We start from the raw sequence: 16120 nt of genomic DNA, 5'->3' as shown, positions 1-16120 counted from the left end.
CGGGGCTCGAACTCCCGGACCGCGAGATCGTGACCTGGCTGAAGTCGGACGCTTAACCGACTGCACCACCCAGGCGCCCCAGTATTTCAGTTCTTAAATTGATTCCGGACAGAGATGCACTTGTCAAATTTCAGCTTAAGGCTGTTCATTTCGGTTTTGCATCCATGTGATACGCATTTTAAAACCCTGAAAATCCTTTGCGTTGATTTCCATAGTGGACATTTGTTGCCACGTCACAGGTCTCCGAAAAGCAGACTCCTCGAAGAGGTATTTGCTTGCTTGCTTAAGCTGATGGCGGGGTGGCGGGGGGCTGGGGGGGGGCGGTTACAAACATGAATAAAATGTTGATTATGAATTGCTTAGCATGTAATAGTGAAGTCAAAACCATTCTCATACACCTTGAAGAATTAGATTTGAACTTTTTTCTGAGTATGAAAATGATAAAATTATTGGATCGTTCACTTGGTTTCTTAAAACAGCATGGTTCTTCCTGCTGTTTACTATTCAAACACTTAAGAGTCTTTTGGTAAAATATGAAACATCATCAAATTGATTTCCTCGGGTAAAATCCTTCCAAAATACAATTTGGCATGACAATTTAACTTTACCCAGTGCTACACATATGGGAAAACGTGATCGTTAGTTTACAAAAAAACAAAAACAAGGAGTCAGGTATGCACTCTACTGAGCATACTGGCTTTTACCGTGCTTTAAACATTTTAAACTAGTAACTTCCAAAATCAAAATCTTGAATTGCAAAGTTAAGAAAGCTATTTATTTTGTCAACGAGAAGACACAACTTACAAACATGTTTTAAATACAAATTTATTCTTGATGTTGGTTGCGGGTACTAACAGCAATTTCAGGTCTGTAATCACCATGATTTGTTGTTAACATAAGTTTTGTCACAGACTATTGAATGTCTCAGATATTTTGCTGGAATGCCATTGTAAATACCTGGCTGGAAAATAGCCATGGACTGGGGTTTAAAAGTTTGAGCCAGTATTTAACCCATTTCAAAAGAGAAATGGAGAATATTTGCAGATGGTGTTGCCAATTTGCATTTCCCGCAGCACATTCTGCTTACGAAAGGTGTACCAGAACGACGGGTACCCCAGAACACAGGGTCGTGGGCTGAGGTACTGTCCTCACCAGCCTTTTAACTAAGGCACGGCAGCTTCTCCTCGCCCTGGCATTCAGCTCTGGACATACTTCCATGTGGCACTTAAATCACGACGACGGTCACTGAGCTTTTCAACAATGACAGTCTTCATCAGAACCATCTATGACATCAACTCGGCGTAAAACAAGTTCTCTTTATTTGCTTTAATAAAGCAAAAAAGTAATAGTGCGCCCATTTCCCAAAGTAATGGACGTACGTGCAAAACTTCCGGTTACGTGTTCTGAGGCGGGGAGGGAGTGGTTACAGGAAGAGGTCTTAACTTTCAATAGCCATGTACTTCTGCCCCTTTTTGAGTTCCAAATCCAAGTGTGTCCAGTATGCCTGCAATACTACAGCAGGAGATCTAGCTTAAAATGAAACCAGCCTCTGTACTGGTTTAAGACACAGTTTTAATTTTAAGACAATTATTAGAAAGTAGTCACTAATTCGGAAGCGCGGGAGACATCAGGGCAGCAGAACAGAAGGGTGGGATGGAGTCAGCCCTGTGGAATGCTGGACACAAAGTAATACCCACAGTTCTAAAATTCACTTTTACTGTAGAACATTAATACTCATGTACCTGCTAACCCAGTGATAATTCCTAAGCTTAGTAGTTCACAACCGTTTTAGAAAGCATATTAACATTCAAATAAAGCATCGTAGAAACTTTTGTAAAGAAATGCTTACTATTTTTAAAAGCCTTGGTCCATTCTGAAAGATTAACGCTGAATTTTTAAAAATCGAAAGAGAAGAGTTTCTCCCTACAGAATAAAGAACAACTTGCTGGCATGTGTATTTTAAGCGCCTGGAATAAAATGGGCCAAATGTTCACAGGCAGTTAACCGCTTGTACGAGGACTCGTTTCGTTGGACTCAGCACCAGGTAAAAGAAGAGTAAATATGCCCTTGAAGATGTGGTTGGGTTTCCCCTCCGCCTCATCGCCCCGCTCTTCCCAGCAGGCCACGGGACAGAAGCGTGCATCCTTGCTGCCCCGCTAAGAAACCAAATTGTCGTCACTCTTAGATGGCTGCCCAGCATGCAAACACAGTTCTCCTGCCAGACGACGGGGCAGCAGGGAAAGCGAGGTGTCCGCTTCCCTGATGAACAAAGAACTTCAGCAAACTCAGTTACCTTCCCGGTCCTTTTCAGCCTTTCAGGTAAATCCTTCTTAATTGCTACACCTGATTACTAATTAGGATTGTTCCCTCTGTCGAGGGAATGCTCCCCAGGCACACCTGTTCCTACTTCCTGATGACCAAGTGTGCTTACTTCACTTCGGGCCGTGGCTTTGCTTTTCTTTTTGTACTTTAACTGGTTACTCTTCACCCAGAGGTTACACACTGATCAGAAGCTGGCAAGTAGGTCATATTTCTGGCAAGTAGCACATATTTCTTAACCTGAGTAACACCCAGAAACATAAGACTGTAACGACATTTTCTGTGGACAATTCAACTTCGGTGCTTCTGCAAGGACTTCTAGGGTCACTTTCTAACATTTTCCTCAGGACACGTATTCTCAAAAGACAACATGTCATAGGAAAGTAGTATTTTCCTATATGCTAGTTTAATACAATCGTATAGCAGACTGAAAATTCTGAATAAACTGAAGGTATGTTTAACGACAAAATAAATACAGCAAAAATGGCTATGCTTGTAAGTTTCTTAGTATAAAGGCAGCAGTGAATTTGCATCCTGAAACTAATGCGCGTTTCCAGTTGTTTTCTGGAATTTGATAGACCTAGTGTCTCACAAAACCATGTACCATAATGCTAGTGATGCCGTTTTTTGGGCAACAGTCTATGCAAATTTCTCTGATGAGATACTTTCCAGAGTGACGTGGAATTTTTTTTATTAGCTTTTCCAGAAAAATAAAATTTGTATCACTTGCTCTTCTGAACAAAACTTACGTTATTTCCGATTGCTCTTTTAATTATCCTTTAGACAAATTTTCAGAAGTTAAGACATATCTGATATTTTTTAATTGCATGCCCATAGAAGATAAGTGGATAAAACACATTGGACGGAAATATGAATCTTCGTCATTGGACATATCCTTAATTTCCAGAATAAAATCAGTACAACTGAAACTAATACAATTTTCAAAAAAACTCATACGTGGCAGGCTGCGGACGAGGAGCCCCTGCTCATCTTACTGGTTTTATGCACTTTTCCTCATGGAGTAACTGATGCTTTCTGGTTTGCTTGTGGAACCCTTGTTTGTAGGAAAGCATAGACATAGGGCCAGATCTTGTTGGTTTCTGTTCCGGAGAATGTTTCCAACACCCCCTTTTTCCTAAAGATGACAAACAGAAAAACACAGGTCTGACTCTTCCTAATGAGCTTTTTCAAAGTGATTGTTGTTGTTGTTGTTTTCTTTTTTTAAATGTTGGTTTATTTTGAGAGAGAGAGAGCAGGGTCTGACACGGAGCTCAAACCCACGAACCATGAGATCATGACCTGAGCAGGAACCAAGAGTCAAACGCTTAATGACTAAGCCACCCAGGTGCCCCTCAAAGTCATTCTTCAAAGATGGTGATGTGAGGGGCGCCTGCCTGGCTCAGTCGGTAGAACATCCAACTCTTGATCTCAGGGTGGTGAGTTCAAGCCCTTGAGGGGTAGGATTTACTTAAAAAAAAAAAAAACAAAAGTGGATTTAGGGGTCTCAGTAAGTAATCTGTGATCCAGAGAAAGAGGCATTGGCTTAGCGTTGGTAAACCTAGATTTTAGTTTCAGCTGTGCCCTCTGGCTTATGGAAACAGTCACTTGAAAAATAGTAGCACTTATTTATTGAGTATGTGCTCAGTGTTTTAAATATACTGGCTCACTTAATCCTTTCTGGAGCTCAGATTCCTTTTGTTACTGACACAACTGTGTGTTTAGAAAGTAACAGCCCAGATCACACACGGAGTAGCTCCCCAACACGGGGCCTGTCAGATACCTTTCCTTGCCTCTGTCTACTTCCCCACTTGCAAAACTGCTGTCTAATACTTGCTTGTGCTTCCTTCTTTTTGCCTAGTTTTATTTCTTCCTCTATGCTATCCTTTCACATTTTAGAGGAAAAGGGAATACAAAGTTTTTATTGAACTTCCTATTGTGTTTCTCCATTTTTCCCCAGGCAGATTTGTCTGGCTTGCCATCAGACCAGCAGCCAGTGTCTGTTTACTCCTGCGGGTGAGATCAGAATCCCAGGGTTGCTCCTCAAAAGACAGACTCCCTCCAGACATGCTGGCATTCCTCTCTTTGCTTACCCTCCTCCTGCAACCCACACGCACACAGTGTCTTCAAGGCTGAACCCTGCTTTCTTCCTGAAAACAGGATCATCGTACCTCTGCAACCTTTCACCTGGTTTTCAGAGGCTTCCCTGGGGACTAAAGCATTCCTCTCTCGATACCTCACACAATTGGCGAGAGTTAAGACTAACTTTGAGTAATTCCCACTGTTTTCTTGGTTAAGAGACATCTGCTAAGGAAAGACACTATGCAAATAGTGTAGTCTCTGCATATTAGAAGCCCTCCTAAATTCACAGGCATCTTGTCAAGCTTTCAAGAGAACAAGCTTCTTAACTGCTGTGGCCTCCTGAATCAAGCCAGTGTTACAAGTGAGTTAATTACTGAGGGCACAAGTGCAGGCACCTATTGTATACAATTGTATACAATCCTAAAGCTGTACCTTGGATGAACATGTGCCCTTTTAATTTCTATGTAATAAAACCCGCTTCAACTGTAGGTCCTTTAAAGAGTAAGAACATAAAGCTGTTTGTTAACACAGACCTAGTTACTCTGTAAATGTCCCACCGCTGAAAGAGTTTTAAAAACAAATACAACTGTCAGTATTTAAAATATCAGTGCAGGGGCACCTGGGTGGCTCAGTCGGTGAAGCATCCGACTTTGGCTCAGGTCGTGATCTCGTGGTTCGTGGGTTTCTGTGCTGACAGCTTGGAGCCTGGAGCCTACTTCAGATTCTGTGCCTCCCTCTGTCTCTGCCTCTCCCCTGCTCATGCTCTGTCTCTTTCTCTCTCAAAAAATAAATAAACATTAAACAAAATTAAAAATAAATAAAAATATCCACGCATATTGATATTCCATATACACCACTCTTAGTTTTTGTTAAGTCCAGCCCTAATTCTGCATGCAGGCGTTTAGAAGGAAAAGCTTCAAAAATGGCAAGAGGTAGCAAAAGCCGGAAGCCTGGAAAGACCAGGTTTATCTCCTAAGACAGGGACCTGGATCCTTATGTTTCCTCTCTGCAGCTTTCCCGACCCCTCTTCCCACATCGGGAGAGAAGTAACCGGTGGTTACCTCCACGAATAGGCTCGCAGGGTTCTTATCTGCTCAGCAACAATGCCTTCTCCCTTCTGCTTGCTTTTGAGTGAATAACAAAACCCCTTTTGGGAAACACCACCTTCACCAAACCAGGTCCATGCGATTTGGGTGGGACTCTCCCCACTTCCCAGCTTCAAGAATGGACGTGATCAGGGCCAATCAGTGCCGACCAGAGGGCTTTTGCTGCCAAAGACGCTCTCTTTTCTGCTCAGTAGCTCAACTGGTAGGAGATAAGCTGGGGTGTTGAGAGGCTCACGGAGGGACAGCCCGCCTGAGATCGAAGCCGCCAACATGGCAAAGTAGAGCCGAGTGTGACCGGGGCCTGAGGACACTGTCTGAACACTGGACACAGGAACTATCGTTGGACCTTGTGGTTACAATACATTCCCCTTTTGCTTAAAGTTAGTGTGAATTAGGTTCCTGACTGATAGCAGCACACAGCACGTTGTACGGTAACCACGATCTACCCAGCTCTCAGCCTCCCCCACATATGGCAGATACAACTTCCTGGGGGCCCGGCCTTGATCCGCGTGGACCAACGTTTGGCACGGTGTCAACAGAGGGAATAATAATAGCAGCTACCACTGAGTGATTTATTAGTGCCAGGGCCGCGGGAAGTCTTCATGTGGATTCTCTCAGTTCCCTTAATAACCCTGTACGGTAGGTACTATCTACTATTGCTCTGACTTGACACACACAAAGAATGTGTGCCACAAAGGTTGAATGCCTTGCCCGGGGCCACACACGCACAGCTGGTAACCGGTAGAGACAAGCTCATTCTAGGAACCACGGAGTTACGGGTAAACAGCGACCCCAGAAAGTGCCCTTGTAATTTCGCCCTCCAGAAAGTACTACTAGAATAGTCTGGAGACTGCTGCTTCCGATTTCGCTGCGTGCCTGCCCCATTACAACAACACCACTGATTACACAGGGTTTGCTATGGGTCAGACACAATCCTAGGAGTTGCACTAACTCCCCCTTTCGACCCTCTCTTCTTACCCCCATTTAAGCAAGAGGTGAAGACCAGGTGAATAAACAACGAGCGGGGATGTGAACTTGGGGAGTCTGGCTCCAGAGTCTGCTCCAACCACAACACTGTGCTGTCTTGACTCCGAAGCACCGTTCAGGTAGTGCGTGTGTGAAGGGAAAGGGGATGGGAGGGATCCCTCCTCCATAAGCAGAGGGAAAGCCGCACTAAGGAGACTGGGTCACAGATTTATCCAGGAGAGTTCCCGTAGGTGTTGTGGGATAGGAACTTCCTGAAGAGCGGACGGAACTGTGTGAGAATGTAAGCTTTCGAAGACTGAGCCAAACGAGGGGAGGAGAGGGAGCCGCCTGAAGCTTCCACGCGCCCTCCAGTGGCACAGGTGGCCGGCATTCCTGGACTCGCAGCCCCAGCGCTCGCGGCAGCCCGCCCTTTACCTGCCAGCAGAGTTCGCGCGACGTCGTCCACTCCGAGCTCCAGGTGGGGACCGGCCAGTCTCCTCCCTCCCAAGCAGGGGCCGGCTCCAGAATGAGCGGTCCCCTAAGCCTAAAACAGTCGGTGCAAGGTGCTCCCTGACCACAGTGGCTGCTCAGATTGGTGCAGTCTTCACGACGTGTGGGGCTTTTGTCCACTGGGGGGAAAGCTGACCCCTCAGCCCTCCGTGAAAGAGGACGCCCTGCCTGTTTCCTGGCTACTGTGTGTGAGCACGCGGGGAGTCTAAGGACAAAGGCCACAGAAAGCTGGGAGAACGCCAACATTCTGTCCAGACCTCGTGGTGACCGAAGCCCAGCCTACCTCCGGGACTTCTCTGTTACACACGCTACGTTTCCCCCTTACCGTTCAAACCAGTTTGAATCGGATCTTCTGGTATGTTAGCATTCCAGCTGGCAAGCATGGGTTAACTGAAAACCGACTTGGTGTTTCATCACGCAAGAGAAGCTCTGAAGAGCGACAAACTCACTGGTAATATTCCAGGACCGGCTCTGTTTGGACTTCGTACGCCTTCAGTCTCCTGACAACTGTCTCTGGCTTATCGTCCTCACGCTGAATGAGAGGCTCTCCAGTCAGGTCATCAATGCCCTATGGAAGAGTTAGGAGAGGCTGGTACCAAACATCTCCGTTTTGAAGCATAGTTTTATAAGCAGCTAAGTGATTTTTAAACATCTGTATGCTAGTACCAAGCACAAAAGCGTGCTTTTCAGTAAACAGAAGCAAATCCAAACATAGATCGTTTTGCAGCACAGGGCCACGAGACCCCAGGATCATCTCCAGCCTCTAAATAATTTCGTACGTACGCAGAATGAATCAGCTACAGACTGGGAATCTCAACCGCAAACCCTCTCAAGTGGTCACTAATCCTTATCACCCCAACTCCTAACACACCGCCTGGCACGCAGTAGGAAATCCGCAAATACTTCTGAACGAGTACCAAGCCCCCTGTCGCTCCTGGGGACTCCTTTCCCAACAAGCTGAGTGGACTGGACTCGTCCACTGCGCCAAGTGACCCCAGAGCGTCCCCCTGGAGCTTTGGTCAGGCGTCACAGAACTTCCGTCTGTGAGGGCAAGAGGAATCAGAGACCGTCCGCTCCGTGAGAGGCCGGGCCAGTGCCACCACAGCCACTCACCACGGTTTTGGGAGGGTTGAACTCAATGTTGTAGACTCGGCCGCTGGCGGGATGAATCCAGCGAGCAGTGAGACGCTGCTTAATGACCTCAAAGGGCACGTTCAGATTAATCACCGTGTCTATCTGATAAGCTCTGTCCAGGGCTTCTGCCTGTGGAAGTGTCCTTGGAAAACCTTTACAAATTCAACAACAACAATGACAAAAGAATAAGGGGAGGAAGGGAGTGGGGGGAGGAGGGGAGGGAAGGAAGAGGATTCATTAATGTTGAACAGTCCGAAAACAAAGCAAGAATACCAGGCAGGCTGATCACAGCCGTAGGGCAATTGGGATGACGGTTAATTCTGTGAGTCAACTCGCCTGGACCATGGGGTGTCCGGATACTTGGTCAAGTGTTACCCGGGGTTGTGTCTGAGAAGCTGTTTTGGGATAAGAGTAACATTTAAGTCAGCGGACTAAGTGAAGCAGACTGTTCCCCTGATGTGGGTGGGCCTCGCCTAAGCCACCCAAGGGCCTGAACAAACCTAAAGAGCTGACTCTCCCCTCCAGATAAGGGGGAGTTCTTCCTGCCTGCTTGCCTGCCCTGGAGCTGAGACTGAGACCTCGGTTTTTTCCCGCCTTCGACTCAAACTGAGGCCAGCTCCTCCTGGCTGTCAAGCCTGCTGGCCTTCGGACTGGAGCCAGATGGCCCACCGGCTCTCTTGGGTCTCTGCACGCTCACCCTGAAGATCTTAGGACTCTTCAGCCTCCATCATCCTGTGAGCCAATCCCTCAAAATAAATACCTGTCTCTCTCCCACCCCCCCAGACCCGAGTATCAACCTGCCCTCGAGGATTCCACCACACCTCTTGCTGGGGAAAGTTCACAGCTGGATTGTAAATTACTCTCCACCGTTCCTTCTCCCTTTTGTCGTGACCCTCCCTCACCATAAAATATTCTCGAAGGAGGGGGAAGGAACGAGTCACATCTAAAGGGAGCACAGGAATCGTGTAGTCCACTTCTGTCGTTCCCTTCAGATGAACACGCAGGTCCAGAGAAGACGAGTGGCCCAAGTCTTCAGGGTGCTGGATGGCGGCATTCAGGCCCCCTGCCCACCAGACGTGCGTCCATAGCCACGAAATGCTCCTTCTCTGCCCACGCTCCTCACTCTGGACAGCTGAGGTGCTCCCAACACCACTTACCGTCCAACAGCCAGCTGCACTGAGTGAGGTTTTTCAGCTCGTGTAGAGCCAGCCGAGTCATGACATCATCTGGGATGAGCTTCCCTTGGTCGATGAAAGTCTTGGCTAACACGCCGATTTCTACAGCAGGGGAGGGAGACGAAACCTATCAGCAGGTGTATTTGTTTCATCCCATTCCAGACCCCCTAGGAAACCGCTAAAGAGGACCTCTGGATAGCACACTCATATGATAATGTGCATTGTCAACAGAATTGGAAAATAATCTACACCTATTTCAAATTCTCTATTATATAAAAATATATAAATGCAAATGTATAGACAGAAAAAAAAAAATGGAAAGCCACTCGCAACTCGTTAATAGTAGTCCTCACTGGCGCCTGGGTGGCTCAGTTGGCTGAGCATCCAAGTCCGACTTGGGCTCAGGTCCTGACCTCACGGTTCGTGAGTTTGAGCCCCGAGTCGGGTTCTCTGCTGCAGGTGCAGCACTTCAGATCCTCTGTCCCTCTCTCTGCCCCTCCCCTGCTTATTCTCTCTCAAAAATAAATATGAAACAAAAAATAGTAGCCATCTCTGTGTGATATAAGTGATTTTTGTACATATTTACACTATTGGGTATTTTATAAACTTTCTATCAGAAAAAAAAATAAGAATAATAGAAATTATTTTTTTAAGTTTATTGTGAGAGAGAGTGCGGGAGGGGCAGAGAGAGCTGGAGAGAGAATCTCAAGCAGGTCCCCACTCAGTGTGGAGCCCAATGTGGGGCTCAATCTCACACCTATGAAATCAAGAGCCACCCAGGTGCCCCAGAAATGATTTCCTTTTTATTTTCTTTTATTAATTTATTTTAATGTTTTAATGTTTATTTTTGAGAGAGAGAAAACAAGCAAGGGAAGGGCAGAGAGTTGGGGGGGGGGAGGTGAACAGAGGATCTGAAGTGGGCTCTACATTAATAGCATACAGCCCGGGGGTGCCTGGGTAGCTCAGTCAGTTGAGCTTCCGACTTCCGCTCAGGTCATGATCTCACAGTCTGTGAGTCCGAGCCCCGTGTCAGGCTCTGTGCTGACAGCTCAGAGCCTGGAGCCTGCTTCAGATTCTGAGTCTCCCTCTCTCTCTGACCCTCCCCCATTCATGCTCTGTCTCTCTCAGTCTCAAAAATAAACATTATAAAAAAAAATTTAATAGCAGACAGCCGCACGTGGGGTTCAAACTCACAAACCGTTGAGATCATGACCTGAGCTGAAGTCAGATGCTTAACCACTGAGCCACCCAGGTGCCTCTATTTATTTTTTTAAGTTTATTCATTTATTTTGAGAGAGAGAGAATGAGACTGTAAGCAGGGGAGGGGCAGAGAGAGAAGGAAAGAGAGAGTCCCAAACAGGCTCTGCACGGCCATCACGGAGCCCGCTGCAGGGCTCAGTCCCACGAACCGTGAGATCACGACCTGCACTGAGGTCAAGAGCTCGACGCTTAACCAACTGAGCCACCCAGGCACCCCTAAAGTGACCCAGCTTTTTAAATGAACAGACTATAATGTTCATAAAAGTAAAGGTTTGGTGTGCTAGTTGCTTTTCAAATATACTTTGAAATTAAAAAATCGTGTCTACCTAAAATTATTTCTTGAATGTCAATACCGCATAAGTGTAAGTGTTTAACTGGCCCTCGAGGAGACCTGAGTGTTCATCCTGGTCTCCCAGCAACTGTTGTTTATTAGTGAGCGAATTCTTCAACCTCTCCTGAACTCAGTTTCTCATCTTTAAGTGAGAAGGCTGGCCTAATGTCTAAGGGTCAGATTCAAGTCTCCTGACTCCAGGGTCAGGGCTGGCCCACCATTGCTACAGGTTTGCTACTGTCAACAGGTTGTCTTGTGTCTCCAGGGTCCTTATCACATCCTCTGGGCTGATTTTAAACTTTTTAAACTTTAGCTATAGGGGCGCCTGGGTGGCTCGGTCGGTTAAGCGTCCGACTCTTGATTTTGGCTCAGGTCATGATCTCACGGTTCCAGAGTTCAGGCCTGGCGTTAGGCTCCATGCTGACAGCTCACAACCTGCTCAGGATTCTCTCTCCCTTTCTCTCTGCCCCTCCTCTGCTCACACGGTCTCTGTCTCTCTCAAAATAAATAAACTTTAAAAAATAAAAATGAACTTTAGCTATAGATGACAGCTGTAGGTTATAAAACACAGCACCCTCGGGGCGCCTGGGTGGCTCAGTCGGTTAAGCAGCTGACTTCGGCTCAGGTCGTGATCTCGTGGTTCGTGGGTTTCTGTGCTGACAGCTCGGAGCCCCGAGCCTGCTTCGATTCTGTGTCTCCCTCTCTCCCTGCCCTTCCCCCGCTCATGCTCTCTCTCTCTCTCTCTCTCTCTCTCTGTCTCAAAAACAAATAAACATTAAAAAAAAACTTAAAAAACAAAAACACAGCACCCTCATGAAATACCATATTTATAGAAACTCCACAACAGGGACTTGCTATTGGAAGGACACAAGTATAGGCAGAGATGCTACGAAACATTCATGTACAAGGATAGTCGTAATGGTATTTATTATGGCAAAGAATGGTTAACAACATAAGTGTCCAAATAACAGGGAAATGTTAAAAAATATATCATTCTTAAGACCGCTTCGTGGCATGTGAGCATGCTCAAAGTAAGTGAGAAAAAAAGGTATATAAACAATCATTTAGAATGCAACAATTTTGCAAATACAATAGAACCTTGGACTGCACGTAACTTGTTCCGCGAGTGTTCCGCAAGACGAGCAAACATTTCTAACGAATTCTAACTTGATAAACGAGCGAGGTCTTGCAAAACGAGTAGTATATGATGCCAAACGTCACATGATCACAATTGCACCCATGGTTCTTGAAATTCACTTTGATATATGAGTGCTCTGAATCGCAGGCATGTTTCTGTAACAAATTATGCTTGCAAACCGAGGTTTTGCTGGACATACAAATGCAACAGAGAAAAGAGAAAGAAAAAAGCACATAAGGCACTAAAGGATTAATTACAATTGTATCTGGGTGTTGTAATTAGGAGGATTTTAATTTTCTTTTGTATAGTCTCGTGACGTGTTTTTCTTCCTTTATAGTAAGTATAGTTCACTTCTAGTTTTTTTCAATAGAAGACAACACCTCTTTTCTGGCTCTGATCCTGTGGGAAAGATCCAATCACACACACAAAAGAGAGAAAGAGAGAGAGAGAGGGAGAGGAAGGAGAGAAATATTCAAAGAGAAAACTATTAGAAGAGAAACATTTTATTGAGAATATGTTCTTAGTCCTGAGATACTGAACATCTGTAATAACAATCTCCTGAACGCCTCCCTAAGCTCCACTTTGTTTTCTTTGGTAAAGAACTGTCCTTTTTAAAGACTTATTAAAAATGAGCAGGTGCCTGAGGCAAGCTGGACGCCTTTTCCCATGATGCTCTCTCCCCTCCCTCCAGCCTCCTTTCTCCCTGTGGAGCCAGAAAGAGGACAGCAGGCCCGTCAAGGGATGTTAAGGATACACAAAGAGCAATGTTTCTTCATTTTGAAAAAAAGTTTACAATTAAGTAAAGCCAATTAAGGCTTTAAACTTAACTTTAAAAAACGTTTTATGTTTTCACAAATTAAGGTAACTTGAACTCTCTGCTGAAGGTGTTCTTTAAACACATCGTTACACCTCACTGCTCCAGTTATTTTTCAGAGGCCCCCTTAAGGATTATGCCTTCCTACTTTGGATAACCTTACCCCCACTGGTGTGCCATTCTGGAGGCTGTTTATTGTTACCTAACTACTGAAGTATGTTGCATCAAGAACATTTAGCAAGCAGGCCAAGCAATTTAACCTTATTTAGAAGCGTTAACTAATGACAAAACATTTTGTATGTTTTAAAGGATCAACGTTAGAAGAGAAAAATGAAAACAGCAATTCGCCAGACTAGGTGCTGAACAGAGAAATCCAAGAGAACTAAAAACATTGAGGTGGTTGTTTTTCTTCCCGTATTTGTCTGCATTTTGAAGCAGACAAAAATCCCACCTAAAAATAAGCTAAATGCTCATCAATAGGGGATTAAACAGACCTTAATATTCAGCAAATAGATACCTAAGTAAGCATTACAAGAATGAAACAGACTTTTATGTTTTGATGTGGAAAAACATCCTAGATATAAAGTGAAAATACACTGGTGCAGAATACATACACAGTATGATTGCATATTTCATAAAATAAGAGATATGTAGGTTATACACACACCTATATACACACATACCTATACACACGTATGTGTGTGTGTTATACACACATTTCCTTTTTTTTTTTTAATTTTTTTTTAACGTTTATTTATTTTTGAGACAGAGAGAGACAGAGCATGAACGGAGGAGGGGCAGAGAGAGAGAGAGAGAGAGAGAGAGAGAGAGAGAGAGAGACAGGATCCGAAGCAGGCTCCAGGCTCTGAGCCATCAGCCCAGAGCCCAACACAGGGCTCGAACTCACAGACTGCGAGATCAGATCGTGACCTGAGTTGAAGTCGGACGCTTAACCGACTGAGCCACCCAGGCGCCCCTACACACACATTTCTAAAAGGAAACACGAGATCCTGTTCCCCTGTGAAGAATGGGGCTGAGGCAGGAAATGAGAGAAGATTTTACTTTTCATTTCATGTACTTCTGTCCTTTTTCCAATTCTTCTTTTACCTCTGTAGGCATTACTTCTATAATTTTTTAAAAGCAGGTTCAGGGGCATGTGGGGCGCCTGGGTGGCTCAGTCGGCTAAGCATCCAACTCTTTAAAAACTTTTTTTTGTTACTGCTTATTTTTGAGAGAGACACAGTTTGAGTAGGGAAGGCGCAGAGAGAGGGGGAGACACAGAATCTGAAACAGGCTCCAGGCTCCGAGCTGTCAGCACAGAGCCCGATGCGGGGCTGGAAGCCGGGAACGGCGAGATTATGACCTAGTCTGGAGTCGGGCGCTCAACTCGCTGAGCCACCCATTCATCCCAGCATCCAACTCTTGATATGGGCTCAGGTCATGATCTCATGGTCTGTGAATTCCAGCCCTGAACTGGGCTCTGTGCTAACAGTGTGGCCCCTGCTTGGTATTCTCTGTCTCCTTCTCTCTCGAGCACATGCTCACTCTCTTCCAAAAATAAATAGATGAAACTTTAAAAAGACGAATGTGAAAAGGAGGTTCAGGGGCACCTGGGTGGTTCAGGTGGTTAAGCCTCAGACTTTTGATTTCAGCTTGATCTCATGGTTCATGGGATCAGGCCCAAGACTGGCTCTGGGCTGACAGCGCAGAGCCTGCTTGGGATTCTCTCTCCCCCTCTCTCAGCCCCTCCCCTGCTCTCATTGCATGCGTGCACTCTCTCTCTCTTAAAATAAATAAACATTTTAAAAAAATAAAAGGGGGTTCAAAATGAGTTTTTTGGAAAACAAAGGTCAACACCTTTGAGGAAAAAAACCTCATCCTACTGCTGACTTTTTAAAAACACCTTTCGTGGGGCGCCTGGGTGACTCAGTCTAGACTGTTAAGCATCTGACTCCTGATCTCAGCTCAGGTCTTGATCTCAGGGTCATGAGTCCAAGCCCCTTACTGGGCTCCACCTTGGGTGTGGAGCTGACTTTAAAAAGATAAGTAAATAAAAATAAAACATAAATACATAAAAGCAGGTTTCTTAAGAGATGACTTGCACTGACATAAAACTCATCCACTGTATAGAGTTTGACTGGATTTGGCACTGAGTTATCAGAATTTAACTGGCACGAGAAACGAAACTTCCGATAACTATGCACAAGAATAGCTTTCCTGTCTAAGAAATCTCTGGGGTATCAAAGATCTAAGCCAATTTTTGTGACTACAACGAGCCTAAGAAAAATACTCGGGCCTTCAGATTATGGAAGAAACGTCAGAACCAGAAAATCCCAGTGTAACAAAAAAAAAAAAAAAAAAAAAAGGAAGATCAAACGCTTCAGGTCACACTTCAGTCCTCCAGGTTAAAGGGCACGTGGAGATCAGGCCACAGCACCCGAGGGAGCAGCAGCGACTGGAACTGGACGTGCTTCTCCAACAAACCAAGCAAGCGGTTTACTTTGATCTTTGAACTTCGAACTCGTCCTAAATTCCTAATCTCTTTCACCAATAACCCGCCGGAAGCGGCCCCCGGGCCCCGGAGGCTGGAGCCTTCGGGGCGCAATTGCTCAGCAGCTAAGATCTGCCCCGCTGGGGCAGATGGAGGGGGATGCTGCGTCCGCGACCCTGCGCCCGTAATCCCTGCACCCGCATACCCGGACCCGTATCCGGGGGTCTCGCTTCCGGGGGTCTCGCTTCCGCGGGACCCGCATCCCCGCCAGCAAATCCCAACCCGGGCCGCGCCGCGCCGCCTCCGCTCCGGCCCGGGCTCCCACCTGTGCCCCGAAGCATGTTGTCTCGGAGCAGGTCCCCGCTGGAGAGGTGCTTCAGCGCGAAGTGCTTGGTGATGCGCGACGACACGGTGCCCTTGCCCGAGCCCGGCGCCCCCATGATGACCGCGCGCAGCAGCCGCGCCGACGCCCCCATGGTCGGAGGGAGCGGCCCGGGCCGCGCGCCCTGCGGAGTCCGGCCCGGCTGCGCGCTCGCCCGGGTGTGCGGTGTGCGGTGCGGGGCCGGCCGGCAGAAGGCGGGCGCGGCGCCCGGGCGCTCCCGGAAGTGAGGCGACGGCCACCGCGGCCGCCCCGCCCGCCCCCGGCCGGCCCCAGCGCCCGCCCCGCGGCTCCCCGGCGCCCCCGCCCGCGCGCCCCGCCCGCGCGGCCCTCGCCGCGGCCTCAGCGACCCCCGCCGGCGCGCCGCCGCGCCTCCTCCCCTCCCCCTCCGCCCCCGCCGCCGCCGCCGCCGCCGCCG

General features: G+C 46.9%; 1 protein-coding gene across 1 annotated transcript; it reads right to left on the bottom strand.

Annotated features, from left to right (window-relative positions):
• Positions 1-753: 753 nt before the first annotated feature.
• AK3 (adenylate kinase 3) lies at positions 754-15871 on the bottom strand. The gene is made up of 5 exons (XM_030292792.1): positions 15649-15871; positions 9272-9391; positions 8094-8266; positions 7430-7548; positions 754-3454 (listed from the first exon to the last, which is right to left on the bottom strand). The coding sequence occupies exons 1-5, from the start codon at positions 15797-15799 to the stop codon at positions 3334-3336; spliced, it is 684 nt and encodes a 227-aa protein (XP_030148652.1). The 5' UTR covers positions 15800-15871; the 3' UTR covers positions 754-3333.
• Positions 15872-16120: the final 249 nt, after the last annotated feature.

The sequence above is a fragment of the Lynx canadensis genome, chromosome D4, assembly GCF_007474595.2.
Source record: "Lynx canadensis isolate LIC74 chromosome D4, mLynCan4.pri.v2, whole genome shotgun sequence".
Lineage (NCBI taxonomy): Eukaryota > Metazoa > Chordata > Mammalia > Carnivora > Felidae > Lynx > Lynx canadensis.
The sequence above is the reverse complement of the archived record's forward strand: the minus strand, read 5'-3'. Positions and strand labels throughout refer to the sequence as shown.